The sequence below is a fragment of the Thalassophryne amazonica genome, chromosome 12 (assembly GCF_902500255.1).
Source record: "Thalassophryne amazonica chromosome 12, fThaAma1.1, whole genome shotgun sequence".
Taxonomy (NCBI): Eukaryota; Metazoa; Chordata; class Actinopteri; order Batrachoidiformes; family Batrachoididae; genus Thalassophryne; species Thalassophryne amazonica.
Genome location: NC_047114.1, coordinates 58,192,952 through 58,219,424, shown reverse-complemented (window position 1 = coordinate 58,219,424; position 26,473 = coordinate 58,192,952). Strand labels below are relative to the sequence as shown.

General features: G+C 40.4%; 2 protein-coding genes across 2 annotated transcripts in view; one reads left to right on the top strand and one right to left on the bottom strand.

The window, feature by feature from the left end:
• LOC117522117 (protein Niban 1-like) overlaps positions 1-7,580 on the bottom strand; it is a 29,972-nt gene extending 22,392 nt beyond the window's left edge. Inside the window, exons 1-4 of the mRNA XM_034183497.1 lie at positions 7,369-7,580; positions 1,562-1,692; positions 1,322-1,459; positions 1,129-1,246 (exon numbers count right to left, since the gene is read on the bottom strand). Of these exons, the coding sequence (XP_034039388.1) occupies positions 1,129-1,246; positions 1,322-1,459; positions 1,562-1,692; positions 7,369-7,423 (442 nt within the window). The 5' untranslated portion in view covers positions 7,424-7,580. The remainder of the gene's footprint in view (positions 1-1,128; positions 1,247-1,321; positions 1,460-1,561; positions 1,693-7,368) is intronic.
• Positions 7,581-10,236: 2,656 nt separating this feature from the next.
• olfml2bb (olfactomedin-like 2Bb) overlaps positions 10,237-26,473 on the top strand; it is a 34,413-nt gene continuing 18,176 nt past the window's right edge. Inside the window, 7 exon segments of the mRNA XM_034183719.1 lie at positions 10,237-10,627; positions 24,221-24,281; positions 24,283-24,411; positions 24,414-24,462; positions 24,465-24,502; positions 24,577-24,646; positions 24,649-24,683. Coding sequence (XP_034039610.1) covers positions 10,359-10,627; positions 24,221-24,281; positions 24,283-24,411; positions 24,414-24,462; positions 24,465-24,502; positions 24,577-24,646; positions 24,649-24,683 — 651 coding nt within the window. The 5' untranslated portion in view covers positions 10,237-10,358.

Genomic DNA, 26,473 nt, shown 5'->3' with positions numbered 1-26,473 from the left:
TGTACCACTTCATCATGAAGCTGTATAACTGATACAAAATGTAAAACATGCACTACGCACAGTTTTTCCACCTACACAGCCATCCATGTGCAGGTGATGTGAACACAGCACAAACAAACTGAAAATGCCGTGTCCACTGCGGGTTAATGTGTCACAAAGTGCACTGCGCTGCAGATCTGGACAGGCTGTTATATCCATAATAGACCTTACAGTACAGATAATATTCCTCCCCATGGGCGACATAAATAATGTGAAACATTGTGCCCATCAGATCTGCGACACCATGGCGGCTGGTGGGCAGGCTGTCACATCAGGTCAGAGGCTCAGAGCTGAATGGATCTCACTGCTGTAATAAACAAATTGTTGCTTGATCACATTTAATTCTTTCGGACATATGACGTGGAACTGTTTCACTATGACAACATATGAAACATGAATCTCACCATCAGGAGCAGCGCAGTGCGCCAGGACCACACAGCCTGTGGTGGAATGCTGGAAACAATGGCACCATAAATAAATCCCATGTGGTAATCCAACCAGAAATCACAATGTAGAGTTGCGTTGTGGGAAAAAAATAAGAAATTAAAGTTTGCTGGAAACACTGCGTCTAATGAATAGTGGAAAAGCTCACTGCAAACTTTTAAGCAAAGGTGTCCTTTGACTCTCAGCAAAGGTTTGCTGCATGTGTGCGCATGTGCATGAACGTCTATTGGATCGAGCACCAAACAACATACTCTGGACATCCATAACAATAATAATTCCCTTTTACTTTGGCAATGCAAGATGGGCCTTTGTAGATTCATCTCCAAATTGTCTCTGAGCATTCCTGAGCAAGACCACGAGCATCCCGTCAAAAACAGTTTGACCTTTGTGGCCCAATGGTCTGTTTGACCCAACAGAAATTAGGTTAAAAGATGTAGAAAAGAGAACAAGTTTAACAATGCAGAATTTGAACACTTTCTTTCTGCAAAGAAATTTGAAGAATGCATTGTTAGCATTGACCAAACACTTGCATCAGTATTAGCCATCAGCACACCCTCAAAGCCTTGTGAGAGCTGTAGTTGTCACATGCAAATGCCTTAATGCTAAAATAGTTTATGAAGTGTCATAGTATATAATTAATCGAACCGTTGAGTATTGTGGCACATGTTTGCTCCAATACGACTCTGGACTGCTCCTCAGTGGTCAGCACAGTGCCCCCTGCTGGGTGGAGGACCAACTTGGCTGCACAACTACGACTGAACATCTGCACATGGAAACAGAGATGATAATGTTGGAGATAAATTTCTTACCCTATGAAAGTCTGAGTGTCTATTTTTACCTCCACGTTCTCATGTATTTCTACTTTGTAATCTCTTCTCAGTACAGTGTATCTCTCTCTGCATTTCTTCCACGGCTCATATGAGCATGAGAACTTAACACTGCCTTTGTACAGCACGTCCTCCGGAGCATAACAAGGCTGCAAACACAAAACAGAGTTATAAAATCCAATTATCATGGATATGTATTGTGTGTGAATCAATTATTATTAAGAGATTGATTGACAGGAGCAGCAACTTACTCTCTGAGTCAGCAAAAGGCTCCTCCCATCCTTTTTAGGCTCCACCTCCTGGTGCAAATGAGCGATGTAGGCTGCAGAATACTGCTGACGGTAAAACACACCAAAACTCTGGAACGAAGAGTCAACAATTCCTGGGCAAGAACATACAAATGTGTATTTTAGCGCAATACAGTCATGTCGCATGTACCGCTGTAAAGGTAAAAACTGCATTTAGGCATACATGGATGTACCTTATTGCACAAAACCACCAGCCAAATAGCCGGATTAGCTTTAGTGTGAAAATTACAGTCAGTTAAAGAAAGCCTGTGTTAGAATGTGGGGTATTTCAGAGTGAAACAGCTTATCTTTGCAGGATGTAATTTCACCAACGATCTAATTGTTCAAAACTGTTGCAGAGGCCCACCCACTCTGATGTACCCGACATATCTGAGCTGAGTATCTTAAACACTTGTCTAATGCTGATTCTTTCCCTAACAGCTTTCAGAAATGTTGACTCAAAACGACGCATTTGTGGACATTTTGCACTTCTGCACAGATTATTTGTCTCTCGCCAAATTCTGTGCCAACCCAAATGACCAAAATGATGAACAATGACTTCTGCAGTTCTACATATATAATTGACACGTTACTTATCAAACAGTTTAATCTAAGTCTCTCCTCCGACTGAGTTAGAGAGCCAATCATAGTTTACAACAAACAGTGAGGTAGCCAATCAAATTCCATTGGTGGCCTGTGTCATCCATGCTTTGTAATATTAGACTCTTTAATCTAAAAGTAAAAGACATGTTCAGCAGAAAACATCTACAATACTAAATATGGAGAGGAAATCTCACTCGCCGCCTTATACAAATCCCCACTCTTGAACGGCTCAATTTGATACTGTGGCCTAGTTTTCAGTGTCCCTGTGGCCTGTTGCAAAAGGCAGCTAAATCTCTCTTCCCCACTTCCTTCTGCACAGTGTTGGTCCTTATATAAAGCCAGTGATGGATGTGTATGCATGTGCTCCCCTCCCTTACACACACACACACACACACACACACACACACACACACACACACACACACACACACACACACACACACACACACACACGCACACCACCACACACACACACACACTCTTTTTCTCTCTCAGCATCAGCACTCTCACAGCCTCTAATCCAGATGGATTTTTTTTAAGTGGCCCAATCTAAAACAGAATTTCTCATGGCTCCATATAATTTGGTGTAATAGTGATTCTATCTGTCGCCTCTCAGCTCTGAGTGTAGAATCTGTGATCTGATGACTCACAGTCAGCGGCCTCGTGACCCTTGGCCTGTTGATTGAGAAACCAAAGTACTTCGTTCATCCAAACCTCTGCCTCATCTCACTGTTATCATGCCTGTTGGTGGCTCAGTCCTGGCACATTCAGTTCTATAATTCTGCAGGTCCTACAGGCATTTGACCACCATTCATATATTTTCAGCATTTACAAGATAGTTAATTTTAGATTTATTTATTAATTTAAGTTAGTGACATGTAAGTCATGATAAAATGGCAGAAAATGGAAATAAAATTGCATTTACACAGTGCTTTTCCATTTGAATCAGAAGATCAAATCACTTTACACCGTCTTGTACACCAGCATGGACTCCCAAAAAGTTCCTGTATATTTGTATTGTCAGCTGTGTCGGTAGCATGGCCCAAGCAGAGGGTCACCCCTTTGAGGCTGGTCTGCTTGAGGTTTCTTCCTCAAATCATTAGAGGGCGTTTTTCCTTACCACTGTGGCCTGTGTGCTTGCTCTAGGGGTTGGAAAGGATAGACCTTACTTGTGAGGCAGCTTTGTTGTGATTTGGCGCTATATAAAGGAAATACATTGAATTACATCCACACGCGCACTGTCCACTCGCTACACAGCAGGAGCAATTTAGAAATGAAGGACTTTGTCCAAGCATCTTTAGTGACTTTCCGGCCCGATGGAGGTTTGAACCAAGGAGCCTCTGGTCTCAAACCCGTCACATAACCACAAGACCATCACCCTTACATTCTGTATTTACTACATTTACTACAAAATGTGAATCTGTGTATCAACTTCCAAATGTAAAATCTCCATCATCTTCCTCAATTTCATCTTTTCCCACCTCTGTGTGAGACTGAAGTAATTTTCAGAATTTTGGCTCAGGATTTTAAAGGTGGATGCTCTTCCTTTCACAAACTACAGCAGATGATCTAAATTTGAGGTTTAGTAACTTCTGAAAGATTTCACCATACAGACCAGGATTAGTCAGCAATGCCACCAGTAGCAGAGGCTGGTTAGATCAACAAGTAGAATAGTGATCCTTGGAGGACACATGTGTGTATAAGGTCTTGATATGTCAAAAATCATTCCGGGGTGATACAGCTGTGTTTGAGCAAAGCTCAATGTCCTTAGAAGAGCTTTTATTTAAATACACAAAAATATATTGGGAATATTGCATATTCGATTCCAAATCAAAACATGAAGAAAAATTGTCACATTTGTTATTACTCTACAGAAGATGAAGAAAAGGGAATATTAGGCTGTTCAAAAAAAAAAAGAAAAAAGAAAAAAAAGAAACCAATGTCTGCATTTTTCTTTTTGTGACCCTTATACACCCTTACAGATGGCCCTTATTTAAGGACGAAGACAGCAAATATTGTACATGCTGGTTGTACTGCATTTCTATATGAAAATCTAAATAAAATGAGTTGTTCCATACACTGTTCACTGTGGAAGAAAACTCAAAACCGCCATTCAAATGGATTGAAAAATACCTAGAATGGCAAAGACTCAGCCAATGATCAGCTCCAGGGTGATCAAAGCAGGTCTAAAGTTACCTGTAAGTACTGTAACAATTAGTAGACATATATGTGAAGCCAAACTATGAGCAAGAAGTTCACAAAAAGTCCCATTGTGTAAAAAAACGACATGTGCTGAAGAGGTTACAATTTGCCAAAGAAGACATTGACTGGGCTAAAGAGAAATGGAGCAACATTTTGTGGACTGATGAAAGCAAAATTGTTCTTTTTTTTGGGTCTAGAGGATGCAGTTTGTCACACGACCCCCAAAAACTGAATTCATCACACACAAGGGATGATGGATCAATTTGAATACATCAAAATACAAGACAATGACCCGAAGCACAGCAGCAAGTGAGCAGCATCTTGGTTCCAGACCAACAAGAATAACGTTATGGAGAGGCAAACCCAATCCTGGGACCTTAATCCAATAGAAAACTTGAGAGGTGACATCAGAAATGCCGTTTTGAGGCAACACCAAGAAATGCAGAGGAATTGTGGAAGGTAGCCCACCATCCTGGGCTGGAATACCTGTTCATCAGAAGTTGGTCGACTCCATGCAACACAGATGTGAAGCAGTTCTCTAATATTCATTTGTCTTAACAAATTTGATACATTTTTCTTTGATTTTGAATAGAATATACAGTCTTCCCAATGCATTTGTGTTCATGGAAACAAAAGCTTATTATAGAGATTTTGAGCTTTCCTCACTTTTTAAACACACTAATATTATTTTGAACAAAGCTGTATAAACTAGAAACAAGGAAAATACCCACCCTAACCTGCAACTCGGAGCCCAACCTTGAACAAGTGCAAGGTCTTACCAAGTTATACTCTAGTCTATGGAAAGACTTTGTGCAGTTCAGACATACAGCATAACAAATTCTATCCCCGATTGCCAAAATTAGAACTGAAATTCATGCAAACACAGATTTGGTCAAGGTTTTAGTGAGGAGCCTTTGTGTATCAAGGTTCACATTGGCACATAAACTCTTTCTTAAGATATCTCACACACACAAGACTCTGCCCGCTGGTGACCACAGTTACAATGGAAGTGTCAAATTTGTCTAGTGAGCTGACCTTGTCTAACAAGTTTGCTCTTGATGCGTGAAGTCTGTCAAAATATTGCACACACACATCGACCGCATGTTGATGAAGCTGCTCTTCAAAACCTCTGTTCACACACACACACACACACACACACACACACACACACACACACACACACACACACACACACACACACACACACACACACACACACACACACACACACACACAGATTGTAATCATCGGAAATAGCTGTAATTTAAAAAACTAGCTTAATAGGGAGATTAGTGACAGGAAGAAGCTGAGCTAATAGTATGATTAGAAATGGCCACATACATACAGAAATGGGCAAAGAAAGTACTTACGCTTCTGTATTTTGTAATTTTTAAAAGTAATTTTATTGATCAGCATTTGACAATCAGCATTTGATTTAAAGCCAGGCATGTCAATCTACAAAGTAGCAGCAGTAAAAAAAAATAAATAAATAAATAAAAAAAATAAAAATAATAATAATAATAATAATTGGACTGGATTTCCATGTAATAATTATATGTAGTTCCAACTAAATTAAATTGAATTATCTTGCATGGATGTGCTTTATTTGAGTTGGTGTTACATATATTTATTAGATGAAAATCCTACACATAATTGAATTGAGTTCATACAAAAAGTAATTTTTTTGAGTCTAATACTAATGCTACTACTACTAATAATAATAATAATAATATGAGGACTACTGGATTTCACAAGGTGATTGATGCTATATGGCAAGCATTTGGTGTATTTCCTTCACATGTAGTGGCATCAGCACCCATCCCTACCATGATGTACATCATACCTATTTAGAAATGGGGCACACTTCCAATTTGTGGCCATGAAATATGAAATTTCACACTTAAAACTTTGATGTGGACATTTAGCACTGAACGAAGAGCATTAATGAATAACATTTAGCAGAACTTACTGGTTGGTTAAGGTGTGGGCTACGAATCAGGTCTCATTCAACTTCAGGTTTCAATCAAAAACATGCTTATTTAGGGTCTGCTCCTTTCTCTGACCCTGACCAAGGCAGCGTCTACATCTGGAGTTGGTCCCCAGGTGCCGAACTGTGGCTGCCCACTGCTCCTAGTGGTTAGATTGTGTCTAACTGTAATTAGGTTGGTTTAAATGCAAAGGGCAAGTTTCGTTGTATATGTGCAATGACAATAAAGATTCTATTCTATTCTATTCTATTCTTGTTACTGTTTTTGCTACCACTGGTTCAACAAACAAAGGTCTTACCTCAAATTAATAACACTTATTAAAACTACTGCTAATACTGCTGTTATAAATACTGTTCTTCTACATAATCCAGTTTGTAGTGTTAAATCAACTTTGAATAAAAGTTGAAGTCTGACGGGTGGTGGCCAAGTATGCTTGGTTTCAATGTGGAAGGTTCCTAGTTCGCAGCCCACGTGGAGTCCCCATGTAATGAGCTGCATCAGGAAGGGTATCCAGAGTAAAACCTTTGTCAAATCAACATACAGACCCACCTTGGATCTACTGTGGTGACCCCCAGTGAAAGCAAGAGAGCAGCCGCTCAAACTAAAGTTGATTATACACCATGTTATAGTTGACTGAACATTATATTGTAGTTGATTTCAAATTGTGCTATAGGTGATTTCACACTAAGCTGCAGTATGTCACACAATCTTGAGTGGAACCAAATACTCTCAGGAACAGATTATTTAATACTGTAAAATATACTGTAGAATAATATCATTTGATGCGAACAACAGTTTTTGGTCTTTTCTTTTACTTTCTATGGCTCTCATTTCTATTCACAGTTATCTCTGTGGAAAATAAAATTTCCAAATGCAGCTAAGATTTCACAGAAGCATAATTCTAAATTCTTACAAACAATTCTGACCAACAAGCTATCAGTACGTAGAGAATTAAAAACAGCAATCTGGGTATTTTACCTTTGATGTGACTGATTTTGACTTCGTCCAGTAAGCCAGAAGATGATGCTCCCATAATGTCTCTCTTTGTTTTCCTCTGAGACGGCTTTCAGAAAGATTAATTCAGTTATTTTAGCACGCACATGCAAACATGTAAACTCAGAGTATCAGAGCTTCTCCAGCATGTCAAGAGGTTTTTGTTCAGCTCATTTATTTTCTTCTGACTCGATATGTGTTGTGAAATGGGCGGGACTGTCAAAAAACCAGACCACATTTGACACAACTCATCTCTCCAACTGTAAGACCAGAAGTATCACAGCTTCCTTTTTAGGGCCACCTGCTGGTACATGAGGCACAGGGTAACTATTTGCAAGATTATATCACATCATCATCAGCATAACCTGGACCACATTCCTGAAATAATTTGGATTGTGTTGCTACAGTGTGTGATAGTGACATGCAATCTGTAAGAATAATTATATACAAAATAATAATTATAGTCTCACTTTATAAGTGCTTGGAAATATTATTTTTGACAAAATATGTGCTCACATAAAGCTGTTTTTGTCTGCTTTTTGTCCCACATAAGGCCAGGCCTACAGAGTCCAAGAATTGGAGTCCTGTCAACCTTTGACTTGTAATTCAAACTACTGCAGTCCAAATGGATCACTTATTTGGGAACTCTGTTTTTGGCTTGACTTGTAGAATTTCTCTGTCAGTTATTAGTCTTAAGAAAAGAGTGTTCCCTTATAATGGATTATCAAATATTGAAACAAACCTCTAAAGATTCAGTAAGTTTGGCAATGAAAATTCAAGGGCTCGATCTTACACGCAAAACACCGGACAGAAAATGTCATTATAGTTTCAAAACAACTAATTTCACGTCAGGTGTGGAAGCATTTGCTGGCACGGCACATCGCCACATCCACCACACCACAGATGTCATGACTCTACAAGCTCTTTCCAGGCATCTTGGTTTCAAAAGCCGAGAATCCAGAGACATGAATGTCACTGCCGAGACCAGTAAATGTCTACAAGTGCAACACTTCTACTGCATGCAGATACATTTTTCATGGCCAAGTTCAGGAAGTCAGTGAAAGCCTGCATCTTAGTCCTAATGCAGGACAATCGCAAACCTAGACACTTTGACTTAGGGCTAGTGACTGGCTATCACCTTAGTATTTAGTTTTTTCTTGTTACTTAATGTTGACAAATTATACTGTATTTGTTGTCTTTCTGATGCCTGATTCTGTTTTTTTCTCTCTCTCTGTTTGAGGTGCAGCTCCATCCAGAGATGGGTGTGGTGTCTGCTTTGGAAACCCTCCTGTCCTGTGCACCGGCAACATTTCCTCTATACTGTTTTGTGAATTGTTTTGTAATTTCTGTCGGTAGCATGGCCCAAGCAGAGGGTCACCCCTTTGAGTCTGGTCTGCTTGAGGTTTCATCCTCAGAGGGAGTTTTTCCTTACCACTGTTGCCTGTTTGTTTTCTCTGGGGGTTGGTAAGGTTAGACCTTACTTGTGTGAAGTGCCTTGAGGCAACTTTTTTGTGATTTATAAATTTTTTTGTGAAATATAAATTCCCCATTTATCTGTAAAAATGGCAAGATAATTCAATTCATGTTTCAGCTCACTTCATCATGAGATGAAGGTTGAAAACTGTAATATTTCATATTAAAAAAAATGTGTTTACCACATTGGTTTAAAAATAGTTATACTGTACATATTGTTCTTGTGGTGGTGCAGTAGTTAGCAGTAATGCCTCACAGCAAGAAAGTCATGGGATCACTTCTCGCCCTTTCTGTGTGGAGTTTGCATGTTCTCCCCGTGTCTGTGTGGGTTCCATCCAGGTGTTTCGGCTTCCTCCTACAGCCAAAGACATGCAGGTTAGGTGGTTTGGGAACTTTAAGTTGACCGTAGGTGTGCCTGAGGGTGTGAATGTGTTTGTCTATATGTGGCCCTGCGACAGACTGGCGTGCTGTCCAGGGTGCCTTATGCCCTATGATGGCTGGGATAGGCTCCAGCTCCCCATGACTCTTAACTGGACTAAGCGGGTATAAAAAATGGATGGATTTTGTTGGTTGCTCCCTCTCTCTTGGGGTAACCATATGTTATCTACTGTTAAAAATAACTGTATATACATTCATTTCTAGAGTATATAAATGTTTAGCTAAATATTTGTCAAATAGTTACTGAAATATTTAAATATTTAGCTAAATGTTTAAGTAAAAATTAAGGTGCATATTTGTCTCAAAATTTAGCTACATATTTAGCTTGATGTTTGTAAATATTAGGCTAAATGTGTTAATACTTAGCATGAACTAATTAGGCTAAATGTGTGAATACTTAGCATGAACTAATTAGGCTAAATGTGTGAATACTTCTTTCTATGTCATCACTGGTGGTAACATAGCAGAATGAAATCAGAACTGAATCTTATCTGAGCACATACACAAAGGAAACTAATAGGAAAAATGCATAAATTAAAATGTTCATATGTGTCATAAGCAGTAAGGAGCCCAAATCTCACATCAAATAGTTTGATTTGGCATATTCACACTCTGCTATATTCACTTAATCTAGTTCTGTCAACCGTCTCACATACCTTGGTTGTATAAACAGAATATACTGTAAAATACAATACAATTAATTGTATATTTTGTTCAACCAATTATTTGTTGAACAACCACATTATGTGGGGAGGGTTAACAAAACTAGATTTAGGACATATATCTTGTAATTTGGTAAAGTGTGCGCTGCATCACATGCAAGCACCAAAAAAAAAGTCAGATTGAAGCCACTTCAGCTAGTAATGTGAACGCAGCTCAAGTTCTAAACCCTCCTTTCAAACAAACAGGCTGTCCTTTCTGCAAACGTTTTTCCACGAGTGGGCAGTTTGTCCTCTCTGGTGAGATTCGAACCTGTTTTTACACCCTCCTGTCTGCTTTCAAACGCCTTTTATTTCTTAAACTGACTGCCTGCCTCGTTCTTCTGCCTGACGTTTTGGCGCTTGATGATCCGCACAGAAATGTGGCGCAGAGTTCTGGTTCTGTGCTGCGTCCTAAGTGGACTTTTCCCTGCCAGAGGAGACGCTGTGGAGTCGGACAGCAAGATCCCGCTGAGCGGAGCAGTGGGGAAAGAGGAGCAGGATGCTCCGCCCGGAGCCAAAGCGGGGCAGAGCGCACGGGGAGGAGAGCGTCTGTTCGCGGGGACAACGCAGGAGACAACCGCCGAACCCCTGGAGGAAGAGCTGAACAACCAAGAGAATGTCCTGTCACAGGTGTGTGTGTATGTGGCGTGAAACTTTTTCAGTGCTGCATGTGATACAGTGGATCATCATATTCTACTTGATAGGCTGGAAAATCATTTTGGGATTACTGGGAGTGCCCTTGCATGGCTGACGTCATACTTGACCAGTCTTTCTCACTGTGTTTTGTACAGTAACACTACCTCTAAACTTAGTGACATGAAATTTGGGGTTCCACAGGGGTCTATCTTAGGCCCCCTGCTTTTCTCCCTTTATATAGCACCCCTTGGGCACATATTGTGGCGCTTTGGGATTACCTTAACTGCTATGCAGATGATACTCAGTTATACATGCTGATAACTGCTGGTAATCTCGTTCACATAAAATCCTTAGAACATTTCCTTACAGTAGTGAGAAGTTGGATGTCTAGAAACTTCCTACTTTTAAACTCCGATAAGACTGAAATGATGGTTCTTGGTCCAGTGAGACATCAGCATTAATTTGACCAGTTAACGCTCAGCCTCAGCTCGTGTGTCATACATCACACTGACAAAGTGAGGAACCTTGGGGTAATTTTTGATACTTCGTTGTCTTTTGGCCTCCACATTAGAAATATTACTAGGACTGCTTTCTTCCACCTGCGAAATATAGCGAAGATTCGTCCCATCCTGTCTATGGCTGATGCTGAGACCCTGATCCATGCATTTATCTCTTCTAGATTGGACTACTGCAATGTTCTATTTTCTGGTTTAACGCAGTCTAGCATTAGGGCTCTCCAATTGGTTCAAAATGCTGCAGCCAGACTTTTGACACGAAGCAGAAAGTTCGACCACATTACACCCATTTTGGCATCCCTTCACTGGCTTCCTGTCCCAGTGAGATCAGATTTTAAGGTTCTGCTACTAACCTATAAAATTATTCATGGACTGGCACCTCCCTACCTAGCTGACCTAATTAAACCTTACGTACCGGCCCGGGCTTTACGTTCTCAGGGTGCAGGACTACATTATGTCCCTAGGGTGAATAAGAAGTCTGCGGGTCACAGAGCTTTCTCTTATCGTGCCCCTGTTCTGTGGAATGATCTCCCTGCGTCAATAAAACAGTCAGATTCTGTGGAGATTTCCAAGTCCAGACTTAAGACGCACTTATTTTTCCTTTCATATGGCTAGCATACTGGTACAGTTTTGTTTGACGCTTTTTACTCTTTTAATTCATTTATTAGCAATTGGAGCAGGCTGCAGCCCTAAACTTTACCTAAATTCTGGGTCTTTTAGTGAAGTTTAGGACTAGTGGCCGGCGATCACCTTAGTATTTCTCTGTTTATGTTGTTGTTTAATGCTGGCAAATTATACAGTATTTTTTGTCTTTCTGATGCCTGTTTCTGTTTTTTCTCTCTGTTTAAGGTGCAGCTCCATCCAGAGATGGGAGTTGTATTTGTGTTGGCGACCCTCCTGTCCTGTGCACCAACAGCAATTCTTGTATATTCGTCCATGAATTGTTCTGTGAATTGTTCTGTAATTTATGTTTGTAGCATGGCCAAGCAGAGGGTCACCCCTTTGAGTCTGGTCTGCTTGAGGTTTCTTCCTCAGAGGGAGTTTTTCCTTACCACTGTTGCTCTGGGGGTTGGTAAGGTTAGACCTTAACTGTGTGAAATGCTTTGAGGCAACTCTTTTGTGATTTGGCGCTATATAAATGAAAATAAATAGAAATTGAAATTTAATTCAGTAGGAGCAATGAGGCCGACATTGAGCACGAGTTTTTGGCGCTCAGTGGTCACTCCTCCAATTCATCCATTCATCATCTGAATGACAGGACTCTAGTTCATCCAGTCATCATATAACTCTGACAGTAGTCCAGTTCATCAAGTCATCACCCAGCTCTGACAGGACTCAGTTTATTCATAATCTAACTGACAAGACTCCAATTCATCCATTCATCATCTAACTCTGACAGGACTCTAATTCATCAATTCATAATCTAACTGGCAAGATTCCAATTCATTCATTCATCATCTAATCTAATAAAATCCAATTCACCCGTTCATTATCTAACACTGACAGTACTTCAGTTCACCCATTCATCATCCAACCTTTGACAGGACTCCAATTCATAATCTAACTGGCAGGACTCCAATTCCTCTATTCATCATCCAACTCTTGACAGGATTCCAATTCATCCATTCATTATCTAACTCTGACAATACTTCAGTTCACCCATTCATCATCCAACCCTTGACAGGACTCCAATTCATAATCTAACTGGCAGGACTCCAATTCCTCTATTCATCATCCAACCCTTGACAAGACTCCAACTCATAATCTAACTGGCAGGACTCCAATTCCTCCATTCATTATTTAACGCTTGACAGGATTCCAATTCATCCATTCATAATCAAACTTTGACAGGACTCCAACTCATCCATTCATTATCTAACTCTGACAGTACTTCATTTCATCCGTTCATCATCCAACTCTTGACAGGATTCTGATTAATCCATTCATGATCTAACTCTGACAGTACTTCAGTTCATCCATTCATCATCCAACCCTTGACAAGACTCCAACTCATAATCTAACTGGCAGGACTCCAATTCCTCCATTCATTATCTAACTCTTGACAGGATTCCAATTCATCCATTTATAATCAAACTTTGACAGGACTCCAATTCACCCATTTATTATCTAACACTGACAGTACTTCAGTTCATCCATTCATCATCCAACCCTTGACAGGACTGCAATTCATAATCTAACTGGCAGGACTCCAGTTCCTCTATTCATCATCCAACTCTTGACAGGATTCCAATTCATCCATTCATTATCTAACTCTGACAGTACTTCAGTTCATCCGTTCATCATCCAACCCTTGACAAGACTGCAACTCATAATCTAACTGGCAGGACTCCAATTACTCCATTCATTATCTAACTCTTGACAGGATTCCAATTCATCCATTCATAATCAAACTTTGACAGGACTCCAATTCACCCGTTCATTATCTAACACTGACAGTACTTCAGTTCACCCATTCATCATCCAACCCTTGACAGGACTCCAATTCATAATCTAACTGGCAGGACTCCAATTCCTCTATTCATCATCCAACTCTTGACAGGATTCCAATTCATCCATTCATTATCTAACTCTGACAATACTTCAGTTCACCCATTTATCATCCAACCCTTGACAGGACTCCAATTCATAATCTAACTGGCAGGACTCCAATTCCTCTATTCATCATCCAACCCTTGACAAGACTCCAACTCATAATCTAACTGGCAGGACTCCAATTCCTCCATTCATTATTTAACGCTTGACAGGATTCCAATTCACCCATTCATAATCAAACTTTGACAGGACTCCAACTCATCCGTTCTTTATCTATCTCTGACAGTACTTCATTTCATCCGTTCATCATCCAACTCTTGACAGGATTCTGATTAATCCATTCATGATCTAACTCTGACAGTACTTCAGTTCATCCATTCATCATCCAACCCTTGACAAGACTCCAACTCATAATCTAACTGGCAGGACTCCAATTCCTCCATTCATTATCTAACTCTTGACAGGATTCCAATTCATCCATTCATAATCAAACTTTGACAGGACTCCAATTTACCCATTCATTATCTAACACTGACAGTACTTCAGTTCATCCATTCATCATCCAACCCTTGACAGGACTCCAATTCATAATCTAACTGGCAGGACTCCAGTTCCTCTATTCATCATCCAACTCTTGACAGGATTCCAATTCATCCATTCATTATCTAACTCTGACAATACTTCAGTTTATCCGTTCATCATCCAACCCTTGACAAGACTCCAACTCATAATCTAACTGGCAGGACTCCAATTCCTCCATTCATTATCTAACTCTTGACAGGATTCCAATTCATCCATTCATAATCAAACTTTGACAGGACTCCAACTCATCCGTTCATTATCTAACTCTGACAGTACTTCATTTCATCCATTCATCATCCAACTCTTGACAGGATTCTAATTCATCCATTCACAATCTAACTCTGACAGTACTTCAGTTCATCCGTTCATCATCCAACCCTTGACAAGACTCCAACTCATAATCTAACTGGCAGGACTCCAATTCCTCTATTCATCATCCAACTCTTGACAGGTTTCCAATTCATCCATTCATAAGCAAACTTTGACAGGACTCCAATTCATCCATTCATTATCCAACTCTGATAGGAGTCCACGTCATCTGTTCTCCATCTAATTCTGACAGGACTCTAATTCATCCACCAGGTGAAAGGTGTGTGTGGGGGGGGGGGGGGGGGGGGGGGCGTGCATTTAAATAATGGGAATAGAAATACATAATCAATATTTTAAATACAGGAAATCTAATTTTGTGTGGAACAGCATTCATCAATTAGCCTTTGGTTAACCTTTCACCTTCTTTTAATCACACCTTTGGTTAGCACCTCAAAGTTGTGGGGGTGGTAGGGGTTGCAACTCCCTCAACCCCCCTTCTACATCCACCACTGCTCGACCATCATCTCCACTGGAGACTTTTATCTTGCGTGTGATCTCACTGCTTTATACGGAACGGGCTGCAGTTTTTACTGCTGTGGACAGTTCACCTGGTTTCAACCTCCCTCATGATACCAGTGGCACACTAAAGAGCAGAGACTAAAAACTAAAAAGGCAGATGAGTCTCATGTTCTGCACTCTGAATATACTTTACTTAACTCAGGAAGGAGGTACAGGGTTCCTCTTTGTAAATACAATCAATATAAATATTCATTTATTCCATTATCAGTGAAGCTCATAAATCAGCAGATAGTTCAGGGAAGATAGCTTAAGGGTATGTATTGCGGAATTTCAATCAGTCAATCAACTTTTTTCTTATATAGGGCCAAATCACAACAAACAGTTGCCCCAAGGCGCTCCATATTGTAAGGCAAGGCCATACAATAATTATGAAAAACCCCAACGGTCAAAACGACCCCCTATGAGCAAGCACTTGGCAACAGTGGGAAGGAAAAACTCCCTTTTAACAGGAAGAAACCTCCAGCAGAACCAGGCTCAGGGAGGGGCAGTCTTCTGCTGAGACTGGTTGGGGCTGAGGGAAAAAACCAGGAAAAAGACATGCCGTGAAGGGGGGCAGAGATCGATCACTAATGATTAAATGCAGAGTGATGCATACGGAGCAAAAAGAGAAAGAAACAGTGCATCATGGGAACCCCCCACAATCTACGTCTAAAACAGCATAACCAAGGGATGGTCCAGGGTCACCCGATCCAGCCCTAACTATAAGCCTTAGCGAAAAGGAAAGTTTTAAGCCTAATCTTAAAAGTAGAGAGGGTATCTGTCTCCCTGATCTGAATTGGGAGCTGGTTCCACAGGAGAGGAGCCTGAAAGCTGAAGGCTCTGCCTCCCATTCTACTCTTACAAACCCTAGGAACTACAAGTAAGCCCGCAGTCTGAGAGCGAAGCGCTCTAATGGGGTAATATGGTACTACGAGGTCCCTAAGATAAGATGGGACCTGATTATTCAAAACCTTATAAGTAAGAAGAAGAATTTTAAATTCTATTCTAGAATTAACAGGAAGCCAATGAAGAGAGGCCAACACGGGTGAGATATGCTCTCTCCTGCCAGTCCCCGTCAGTACTCTAGCTGCAGCATTCTGAACCAACTGAAGGCTTTTTAGGGAACTTTTAGGACAACCTGATAATAATGAATTACAATAGTCCAGCCTAGAGGAAATAAATGCATGAATTAGTTTTTCAGCATCACTCTGAGACAAGACCTTTCTGATTTTAGAGATATTGCGTAAATGCAAAAAGGCAGTCCTACATATTTGTTTAATATGCGCCTTGAATGACATATCCTGATCAAAAATGACTCCAAGATTTCTCACAGTATTACTACAGATCAGGGAAATGCCATCCAGAGTAACGATCTGGTTAGACACCATGCTTCTAAGATTTGTGGGGCCAAGTACAATAACTTCAGTTTTATCTGAGTTTAAAAGCAGGAAATTAGAGGTCATCCATGTCTTTATGTCTGTAAGACAATCCTGCAGTTTAGCTAATTGGTGTGTATCCTCTGGCTTCATGGATAGATAAAGCTGGGTATCATCTGCGTAACAATGAAAATTTAAGCAATACCGTCTAATAATACTGCCTAAGGGAAGCATGTATAAAGTGAATAAAATTGGTCCTAGCACAGAACCTTGTGGAACTCCATAATTAACTTTAGTCTGTGAAGAAGATTCCCCATTTACATGAACAAACTGTAATCTATTAGACAAATATGATTCAAACCACCGCAGCACAGTGCCTTTAATACCTATGACATGCTCTAATCTCTGTAATAAAATTTTATGGTCAACAGTATCAAAAGCAGCACTGAGGTCCAACAGAACAAGCACAGAGATAAGTCCACTGTCCGAAGCCATAAGAAGATCATTTGTAACCTTCACTAATGCTGTTTCTGTACTATGATGAATTCTAAAACCTGACTGAAACTCTTCAAATAGACCATTCCTCTGCAGGTGATCAGTTAACTGTTTTACAACTACCCTCTCAAGAATCTTTGAGAGAAAAGGAAGGTTGGAAATTGGCCTATAATTAGCTAAGATAGCTGGATCAAGTGATGGCTTTTTAAGTAATGGTTTAATTACTGCCACCTTAAAGGCCTGTGGTACATAACCAACTAACAAAGATAGATTGATCATATTTAAGATTGAAGCATTAAATAATGGTAGGACTTCCTTGAGCAGCCTGGCAGGAATGGGGTCCAATAAACATGCCGATGGTTTGGACGAAGCAACCAATGAAAATAACTCAGACAGAACAACCGGAGAGAAAGAGTCTAACCAAATACCGGCATCACTGAAAGCAGCCAAAGATAACGATACATCTTTGGGATGGTTATGAGTAATTTTTTTCTCTAATAGTCAAAATTTTGTTAGCAAAGAAAGTCATGAAGTCATTACTAGTTAAAGTTAATGGAATACTCAGCTCAATAGAGCTCTGACTCTTTGTCAGCCTAGCTACAGTGCTGAAAGAAACCTGAGGTTATTCTTATTTTCTTCAATTAGTGATGAGTAGAAAGATGTCCTAGCTTTACGGAGGGCTTTTTTATAGAGCAACAAACTCTTTTTCCAGGCTAAGTGAAGATCTTCTAAGTTAGTGAGACACCATTTCCTCTCCAACTTACGGGTTATCTGCTTTAAGCTACGAGTTTGTGAGTTATACCACGGAGTCAGACACTTCTGATTTAAAGCTCTCTTTTTCAGAGGAGCTACAGCATCCAAAGTTGTCTTCAAAGAGGATGTAAAACTATTGATGAGATACTCTAACTCCCTTACAGAGTTTAGGTAGCTACTCTGCTCTGTGTTGGTATATGACATTAGAGAACATAAAGAAGGAATCATATCCTTAAACCTAGTTACAGCGCTTTCTGAAAGACTTCTAGTGTAATGCAACTTATTCCCCACTGCAGGGTAGTCCATCAGGGTAAATGTAAATGTTATTAAAAAATGATCAGACAGAAGGGAGTTTCAGGGAATACTGTTAAATCTTCTATTTCCATACCATAAGTCAGAACAAGATCTAAGATATGATTAAAGTGGTGGGTGGACTCATTTACTTTTTGAGCAAAGCCGATAGAGTCCAATAATAGACCAAATGCAGTGCTGAGGCTGTCATTCTCAGCATCTGTGTGGATATTAAAATCGCCCACTATAATTATCTTATCTGAGCTAAGCACTAAGTCAGACAAAAGGTCTGAAAATTCACAGAGAAACTCACAGTAACAACCAGGTGGACGATAGATAATAACAAATAAAACTGGTTTTTGGGACTTCCAATTTGGATGGACAAGACTAAGAGACAAGCTTTCAAATGAATTAAAGCTCTGTCTAGGTTTTTGATTAATTAATAAGCTGGAATGGAAGATTGCTGCTAATCCTCCGCCACGGCCCGTGCTACGAGCATTCTGACAGTTAGTGTGACTCGGGGGTGTTGACTCATTTAAACTAACATATTCATCCTGCTGTAACCAGGTTTCTGTTAGGCAGAATAAATCAATACGTTGATCAATTATTATATCATTTACCAACAGGGACTTAGAAGAGAGAGACCTACGTTAATAGACCACATTTAACTGTTTTAGTCTTGGTGCAATTGAACGGTGCTATATTATTTTTTCTTTTGAATTTTTATGCTTAAATAGATTTTTGCTGGTTATTGGTGGTCTGGTGATGCAGGCACCGTCTCTACGGGGATGGGGTAATGAGGGGATGGACAGGAGGAGAGAAGCTGCAGAGAGGTGTATAAGACCACGCTCTGCCTCCTGGTCCCAACGCTGGACAGTCACAGTTTGGAGGATCCAAGAAAATTGGCAAGATTTCTAGAAATGAGAACTGCTCCATCTAAAGTGGGATGGATGCCGTCTCTCCTAACAAGACAGGTTTTCCCCCCAGAAGCTTTGCCAATTATCAATGAGCCCACCTCATTTTTGGACACCACTCAGACAGCCAGCAATTCAAGGAGAACATGCGGCTAAACATGTCACTCCCGGTCTGATTGGGGAGGGGCCCAGAGAAAACAACAGAGTCCGACATTGTTTTTGCAAAGTTACACACCGATTTAATGTTAATTTTAGTGACCTCCGATTGGCGTAACCGAGTGTCATTACTGCCGACGTGAATTACAATCTTACCAAATTTACGCTTAGCCTTAGCCAGCAATTTCAAATGTCCTTCGATGTCGCCTGCTCTGGCCCCCGGAAGACAATTGACAATGGTTGCTGGTGTCGCTAACTTCACATTTCTCAAAACAGAGTCGCCAATAACCAGAGTTTGATCCTCGGCGAGTGTATCGTCGAGTGGGGAAAAACGGTTAGAGATGTGAACGGGTTGACGGTGTACACGGGGCTTCTGTTTAGGGCTACGCTTCCTCCTCACAGTCACCCAGTCAGCCTGCTTTCCCGACTGCCCGGGATCTGCCAGGGGGGAACTAACGGCGGCTAAGCTACCTTGGTCCGCACCGACTACAGGGGCCTGGCTAGTTGTAGAATTTTCCACGGTGCGGAGCCGAGCCTCCAATTCGCCCAGCCTGGCCTCCAAAGCTACGAATAAGCTGCACTTATTACAAGTACCGTTACTGCTAAAGGAGGCCGAGGAATAACTAAACATTTCACACCCAGAGCAGAAAAGTGCGGGAGAGACAGGAGAAGCCGCCATGCTAAATCGGCTAAGAGCTAGTAGCTACGCAACCTAGCGGATTCCTAAAAACACACAAAGTGAATAATGTGTAAATAATTTAAAGGTGATTCAGCAGAAGGAGTGCCCCAATCAAGGCACCAAACAGGCCATGAAGCAGCACAGGCAACGCACGACAACAGTGCTAAAAGAGAAAAAAAATAAATAAATAAATAAATAAATAAAAAATAAATAAAAATAAAAACGAAAGCGTTAGCAAGCTAGTTAGCTTGCCAACGCTGATGAAAGTTAGCAGATAAAAGTGCTCCGTCGCGATGTTTCGACCGTTAGAGGTCTTCCTTAGGCGTTGGAGCACAGTAAGAAAGTTAAAAAAAAAAAAAGGTAAAAAAGTAAAAAAAAAGTCTTGAAAAAGACTGTTAATTCAAGTCCAAAGCAGCAGGTAGCAGTCTCAGTGTAAACAGTCCCAACAGAGAGCCAAAATTCTGATGTGTAGCACAAAGATGTTAATAATGTTGTGTATTTATATTTTATCCTTTGACTTACTGTGTTGTTTTTAATGTATGGGTGCTATGTACTGGATGTGTTGTTGTGTAGCAGACTCTGTCCAAGGCAAATTTCTCCTTAGGGAGACAAATAAAGACACTTTGACTTTGACTTTGTTCTCTTCCTCTTAGACAGGCCTCCTCTCTTTCAAGTCAGAAAACATATATTGCACGAGTGTGATGTAGTTTTAAGGTTTGTTTCCTTCCTGACATAATTGGCAAAGCTTCTGGGGAAAACCTGGTCTTGTTAGGAGAGACGGCATCCATCCCACTTTGGATGGAGCAGCTCTCATTTCTAGAAATCTGGCCAATTTTCTTAAATCCTCCAAACCATGACTATCCAGGGTTGGGACCAGGAAGCAGAGTTGTAGTCTTACACACCTCTCTGCAGCTTCTCTCCCCCTGCCATCCCCTCATTACCCCATCCCCGTAGAGACGGTGCCTGCTCCCAGACCACCAATAACCAGCAAAAATCTATTTAAGCATAAAAATTCAAAAAGAAAAAATAATATAGCACCTTCAACTGCACCACAGACTAAAACAGTTAAATGTGGTCTATTAAACATTAGGTCTCTCTCTTCTAAGTCCCTGTTGGTAAATGATATAATAATTGATCAACATATTGATTTATTCTGCCTTACAGAAACCTGGTTACAGCAGGATGAATATGTTAGTTTAAATGAGTCAACACCCCCGAGTCACACTAACTGTCAGAATGCTCGTAGCACGGGCCGGGGCGGAGGATTAGCAGCAATCTTCCATTCCAGCTTATTAATTAATCAAAAACCCAGACAGAGCTTTAATTCATTTGAAAGCTTGACTCTTAGTCTTGTCCATCCAAATTGGAAGTCCCAAAAAACAGTTTTATTTGTTATTATCTATCGTCCACCTGGTCGTTACTGTGAGTTTCTCTGTTGACTTTTCAGACCTTTTGTCTGACTTAGTGCTTAGCTCAGTATAAGATAATTATAGTGGGCGGATTTTTAACATCCACACAGATGCTGAGAATGACAGCCTCAACACTGCATTTAATCTATTAGTAGGACCTATTGGCTTTGCCTCAAAAAGTAAATGAGTCCACCCAACCCTTAATCATATCTTAGATCTTGTTCTGACTTATGGTATGGAATAGAAGACTTAACAGTATTCCCTGAAAAACTCCCTTCTGTCTGATCATTTCTTAATAACATTACATTTACTCTGATGGACCTTACCCAGCAGTGGGGAATAAGTTTCATTACACTAGAAGTCTTTCAGGAAAGCGCTGTAACTAGGTTTAAGGATATGATTCCTTCTTATGTTCTCTAATGCCATATTACCAACACAGTGCAGAGTAGCTACCTAAACTCTGTAAGTGAGATAGAGTATCTCGTCAATAGTTTTTACATCACTCATTGAAGACAACTTTGGATGCTGTAGTCCCTTGAAAAGAGAGCTTTAAATCAGAACGTGCCTGACTCGTGGTTATAACTCACACCTCGTAGCTTAAAGCAGATTACCCGTAAGTTGGAGAGGAAATGCGTCCTCACTAATTTAGAAGATCTTCACTTAGCCTGGAAAAAGCGTCTGTTGCTCTATAAAAAGCCCTCCGTCTTTTTTTTAAAAAAAGCTAGGACATCTTTCTACTCATCACTAATGAAGAAAATAAGAACAACCCCAGGTTTCTTTGCAGCACTGTAGCCAGGCTGACAAAGAGTCAGAGCTCTATTGAGCTGAGTATTCCATTAACTTTAACTAGTAATGACCTTCATGACTTTCTTTGCTAACAAAATTTTTAACTATTAGAGAAGAAAAACTTACTCATAACCATCCCAAAGACGTATCGTTATCTTTGGCTGCTTTCAGTGATGCCGGTATTTGGTTAGACTCTTCTCTCCGATTGTTCTGTCTGAGTTATTTTCATTAGTTACTCATCCAAACCATCAACATGTTTATTAGACCCCATTCCTACAGGCTGCCTCAAGGAAGCCCTACCATTATTTAATGCTTCGATCTTAAATATGTATCAATCTATCTTTGTTAGTTGGCTATGTACCACAGGCTTTTAAGGTGGCAGTAATATAACCATTACTTAAAAGCCATCACTTGACCCAGCTATCTTAGCTAATTATAGGCCAATCTCAACCTCCTTTTCTCTCAAAATTCTTGACAGGGTAGTTGTTAAAACAGCTAACTGATCATCTGCAGAGGAATGGTCTATTTGAAGAGTTCAGTCAGGTTTTAGAATTCATCATAGTACAGAAACAGCATTAGTGAAGGTTACAAATGATCTTCTTATGGCCTCGGACAGTGGACCTCATCTCTGTGCTTGTTCTGTTAGACCTCAGTGCTGCTTTTGATATGTGACCATAAAATTTTATTACAGAGGATTAGAGCATGCCATAGGTATTAAAGGCACTGCGCTGCGGTGGTTGAATCATATTTGTCTAATAGATTACAATTTGTTCATGTAATGGGGAATCTTCTTCACAGACTAAAGTTAATTATGGAGTTCCACAAGGTTCTGTGCTAGGACCAATTTTATTCACTTTATACATGCTTCCCTTAAGGCAGTATTATTAGACGGTATTGCTTAAATTTTCATTGTTACGCAGATGATACCCAGCTTTATCTATCCCATGAAGCCCAGAGGACACACACCAATTAGCTAAACTGCAGGATTGTCTTACAGACATAAAGACATGGTAGACCTCTAATTTCCTGCTTTTAAACTCAGATACAACTGAAGTTATTGTACTTGGCCCCACAAATCTTAGAAAATGGTGTCTAACCAGATCCTTCCTCTGGATGGCATTACCCTGACCTCTAGTAATACTGTGAGAAATCTTGGAGTCATTTTTGATCAGGATATGTCATTCAAAGCGCATATTAAACAAATATGTAGGGACTGCTTTTTTTGCATTTACGCAATATCTCTAAAATCAGAATGGTCTTGTCTCAGAGTGATGCTGAAAACTAATTCATGCATTTATTTCCTCTAGGCTGGACTATTGTAATCATTATTATCAGGTTGTCCTAAAGTTCCCTAAAAAGCCTTCAGTTAATTCAAAATGCTGCAGCTAGAGTACTGACGGGGACTAGAAGGAGAGAGCATATCGCACCCATATTGGCCTCTCTTCATTGGCTTCCTGTTAATTCTAGAATAGAATTAAAATCTTCTTATTACTTATAAGGTTTTGAATAATCAGGTCCATCTTATCTTAGGGACCTCGTAGTACCATATCACCCCCAATAGAGCGCTTCGCTCTCAGACTGCAGGCTTACTTGTAGTTCCTAGGTTTGTAAGAGTAGAATGGGAGGCAGAGCCTTCAGCTTTCAGGTCCTCTCCTGTGGAACCAGCTCCCAATTCAGATCAGGGAGACAGACACCCTCTCTACTTTTAAGATTAGGCTTAAAACTTTCCTTTTTGCTAAAGCTTATAGTTAGGGCTGGATCAGGTGACCCTGAACCATCCCTTAGTTATGCTGCTATAGACGTAGACTGCTGGGGGGTTCCCATGATGCACTGTTTCTTTCTCTTTTTGCTCTGTATGCACCACTCTGCATTTAATCATTAGTGATTGATCTCTGCTCCCCTCCACAGCATGTCTTTTTCCTGGTTCTCTCCCTCAGCCCCAACCAGTCCCAGCAGAAGACTGCCCCTCCCTGAGCCTGGTTCTGCTGGAGGTTTCTTCCTGTTAAAAGGGAGTTTTTCCTTCCCACTGTAGCCAAGGCTTGCTCACAGGGGGCGTTTTGACCTTGGGGTTTTACATAATTATTGTATGGCCTTGCCTTACAATATAAAGCGGACTTGGGCAACTGTTTGTGTGATTTGGCGCTATATAAAAAAATTGATTGATGATTGATAAACACGCTGAGAAATAAGTCGAGTCTGTCCTTCGCTCTTAGTTGCTGGCTGCGCGATTATGACAAAGTGAAGATTGTGTCGTCAGGATCTGACTGTGTGTGGGTTTACGCTGTGTGTACGGCCATCAAACTGCTCCGAGTGCAACCGTGTCTCTGACGCCAGCCCAACACAGCCTCCCCGGGACTTCTACACGCTGGAGACAATTACCACGGGAACAGGACTGCAGACAGTGGCATGTGCACAGCTCCTCCATCAGCTGTGAACCCCTGTGAGGGCGAGTACAGGCTGAAAAGCTGCAGGAAGCAAGCAAAGATACATTTAAGGTACAAAACATGTCTTTCACCTGATTGTGTCTGTTTTGATTTTTCTGTTGTAATCTGTGACTTTGTCTCTTTAGCTGGCTACAATCATCGACCTGTTGGAGGGCTCGCTGTATGGAATGGACCTGCTGAAGCGAACTACTGTCAACACAAGCTCCTGGGCAGGGTGGACAACATAGAGAAGGTCAGTGCCCTAAAACACTGAGAATAACCCCTAAATTCCACAGGTGCAGCTATGTTACAATTACCCTCCGGCTGTTTGAGCCAAACGTAGTTGTTTTAGACAGTGCAATGTGTATCTTAGGCAGCTGCTCCCCATCCTGCTCCACCAAAGTGGACCTGGTGCATTTTGGGTGCATCAAGTTTCAGAAAGCAGATTGAGACAGACAGGAAGTCAGAATGCACCATTTGTGTCACGTGACCACCTAAGAGCCAAAGCTGCTACCACTGTACCATTGGGGACTTAGTCTAGTCCTGATCATAGAGTACTTTATACACATCAAGATAAATATCTTTTTGAAGATCATGTAAAATTCCAAAATATTCCAGAAATTGGTGGAACTAATCGCATAACATTCTGAATGACTAAGTGGCATATTCTGGAGTTAAGTGAGGAATCTTTGGATGAATTTAAGGGTGTATAGAATGGACCTATAGAACCACTACATTTTTTGCATTCAAAAAAAAGAAGAAAAGATTAAGCAAAGACATCCAGAACACAGTTGTGGATCTCAACAAGTCCGGTTCCTCCTTAAACCCATCTCCAAAAGATTCATGCTACCACAAGCAACTGTGCAGTGTGTTCAATAAATCATAAATACATACAGATTTCACAGTACTGAGGAATGAGGCCCAAATTAACACCCAGGCATGAATGGATATTTGTTTTAAAGGGCCAACAGAACCTCAGCATCACAAATACACTCAAAAAATGGCTCCTTGGATGAACTCAGTTCAATTATCTGCAGGATTCCCATCTCATAAATATATGTAACTAATTTAAATTGCATTATCTTGCATGGATGTGTTTTATTTGAGTTGGGACTACATATATTTATTAGATGGGATCCAATCCAATGAATGAATGAATGATCCAATTTTTTTGAGTGAACAAATGAGTCATTGGATGAACTCAATTCAATAATGGGCAGGATTTCCATCTAATAAATATATGTAGTCCCAACTAAATTAAAATAAATTATCTTGCATGGATGCATTTTATTTGAGTTGGGGCTACATATATTTATTAGATGGAAATTGGAAATCCACAAGAGCACTTTGTCACATGACCAGAGAGGAAGCCATTCATCCAAAATTTGAAGCTGTCCCTGTGATCTGTTATAGGTTTCTGTGGCTGTGACTGGAGGACATGCACAGCGCAACTTCTGTCTGTTGCATCTCCACTTACAAAGCTTCATGGTGGAGCAGAGAAGGATTTTCTTTAAAAGAAAACCTGAAACTTCAGCTTCACTTTATCAGAAGGCCCACAGGTGGAGCCAGAAAAAAAAAAGTTTACCATTGCATTGTGAAAATATTCATTAACATATAACCATGTCATGTGTATTGTACAACCCCAATTCCAATGAAATTGGGATGTTGTGTAAAATGTAAATAAAAACAGAATACAATGATTTGCAAATCTTCTTGAACCAGTATTCAGTTGAATACCCCACAAAGACAAGATATTTAATGTTCAAACTGATAGACATTTTTGTTTTTGTGCAAATATTTGCTCATTTTGAATTGGATGCCTGCAACACGTTTTAAAAAAAGTTGGGACGGGGCAACAAAAGACTGGGAAAATTGATGAATGCTCAAAGAACACCTATTTGGAAACAGGTGAGTGTCATGATTGGGTGTAAAAGGAGCATCCCCAAAAGGCTCAGCTGTTCACAAGCAAAGATGGGACGAGGATCACCACTTTGTGAACAACTGCGTGAAAAAAATAGTCCAACAGTTTCAGAACAATGTTTC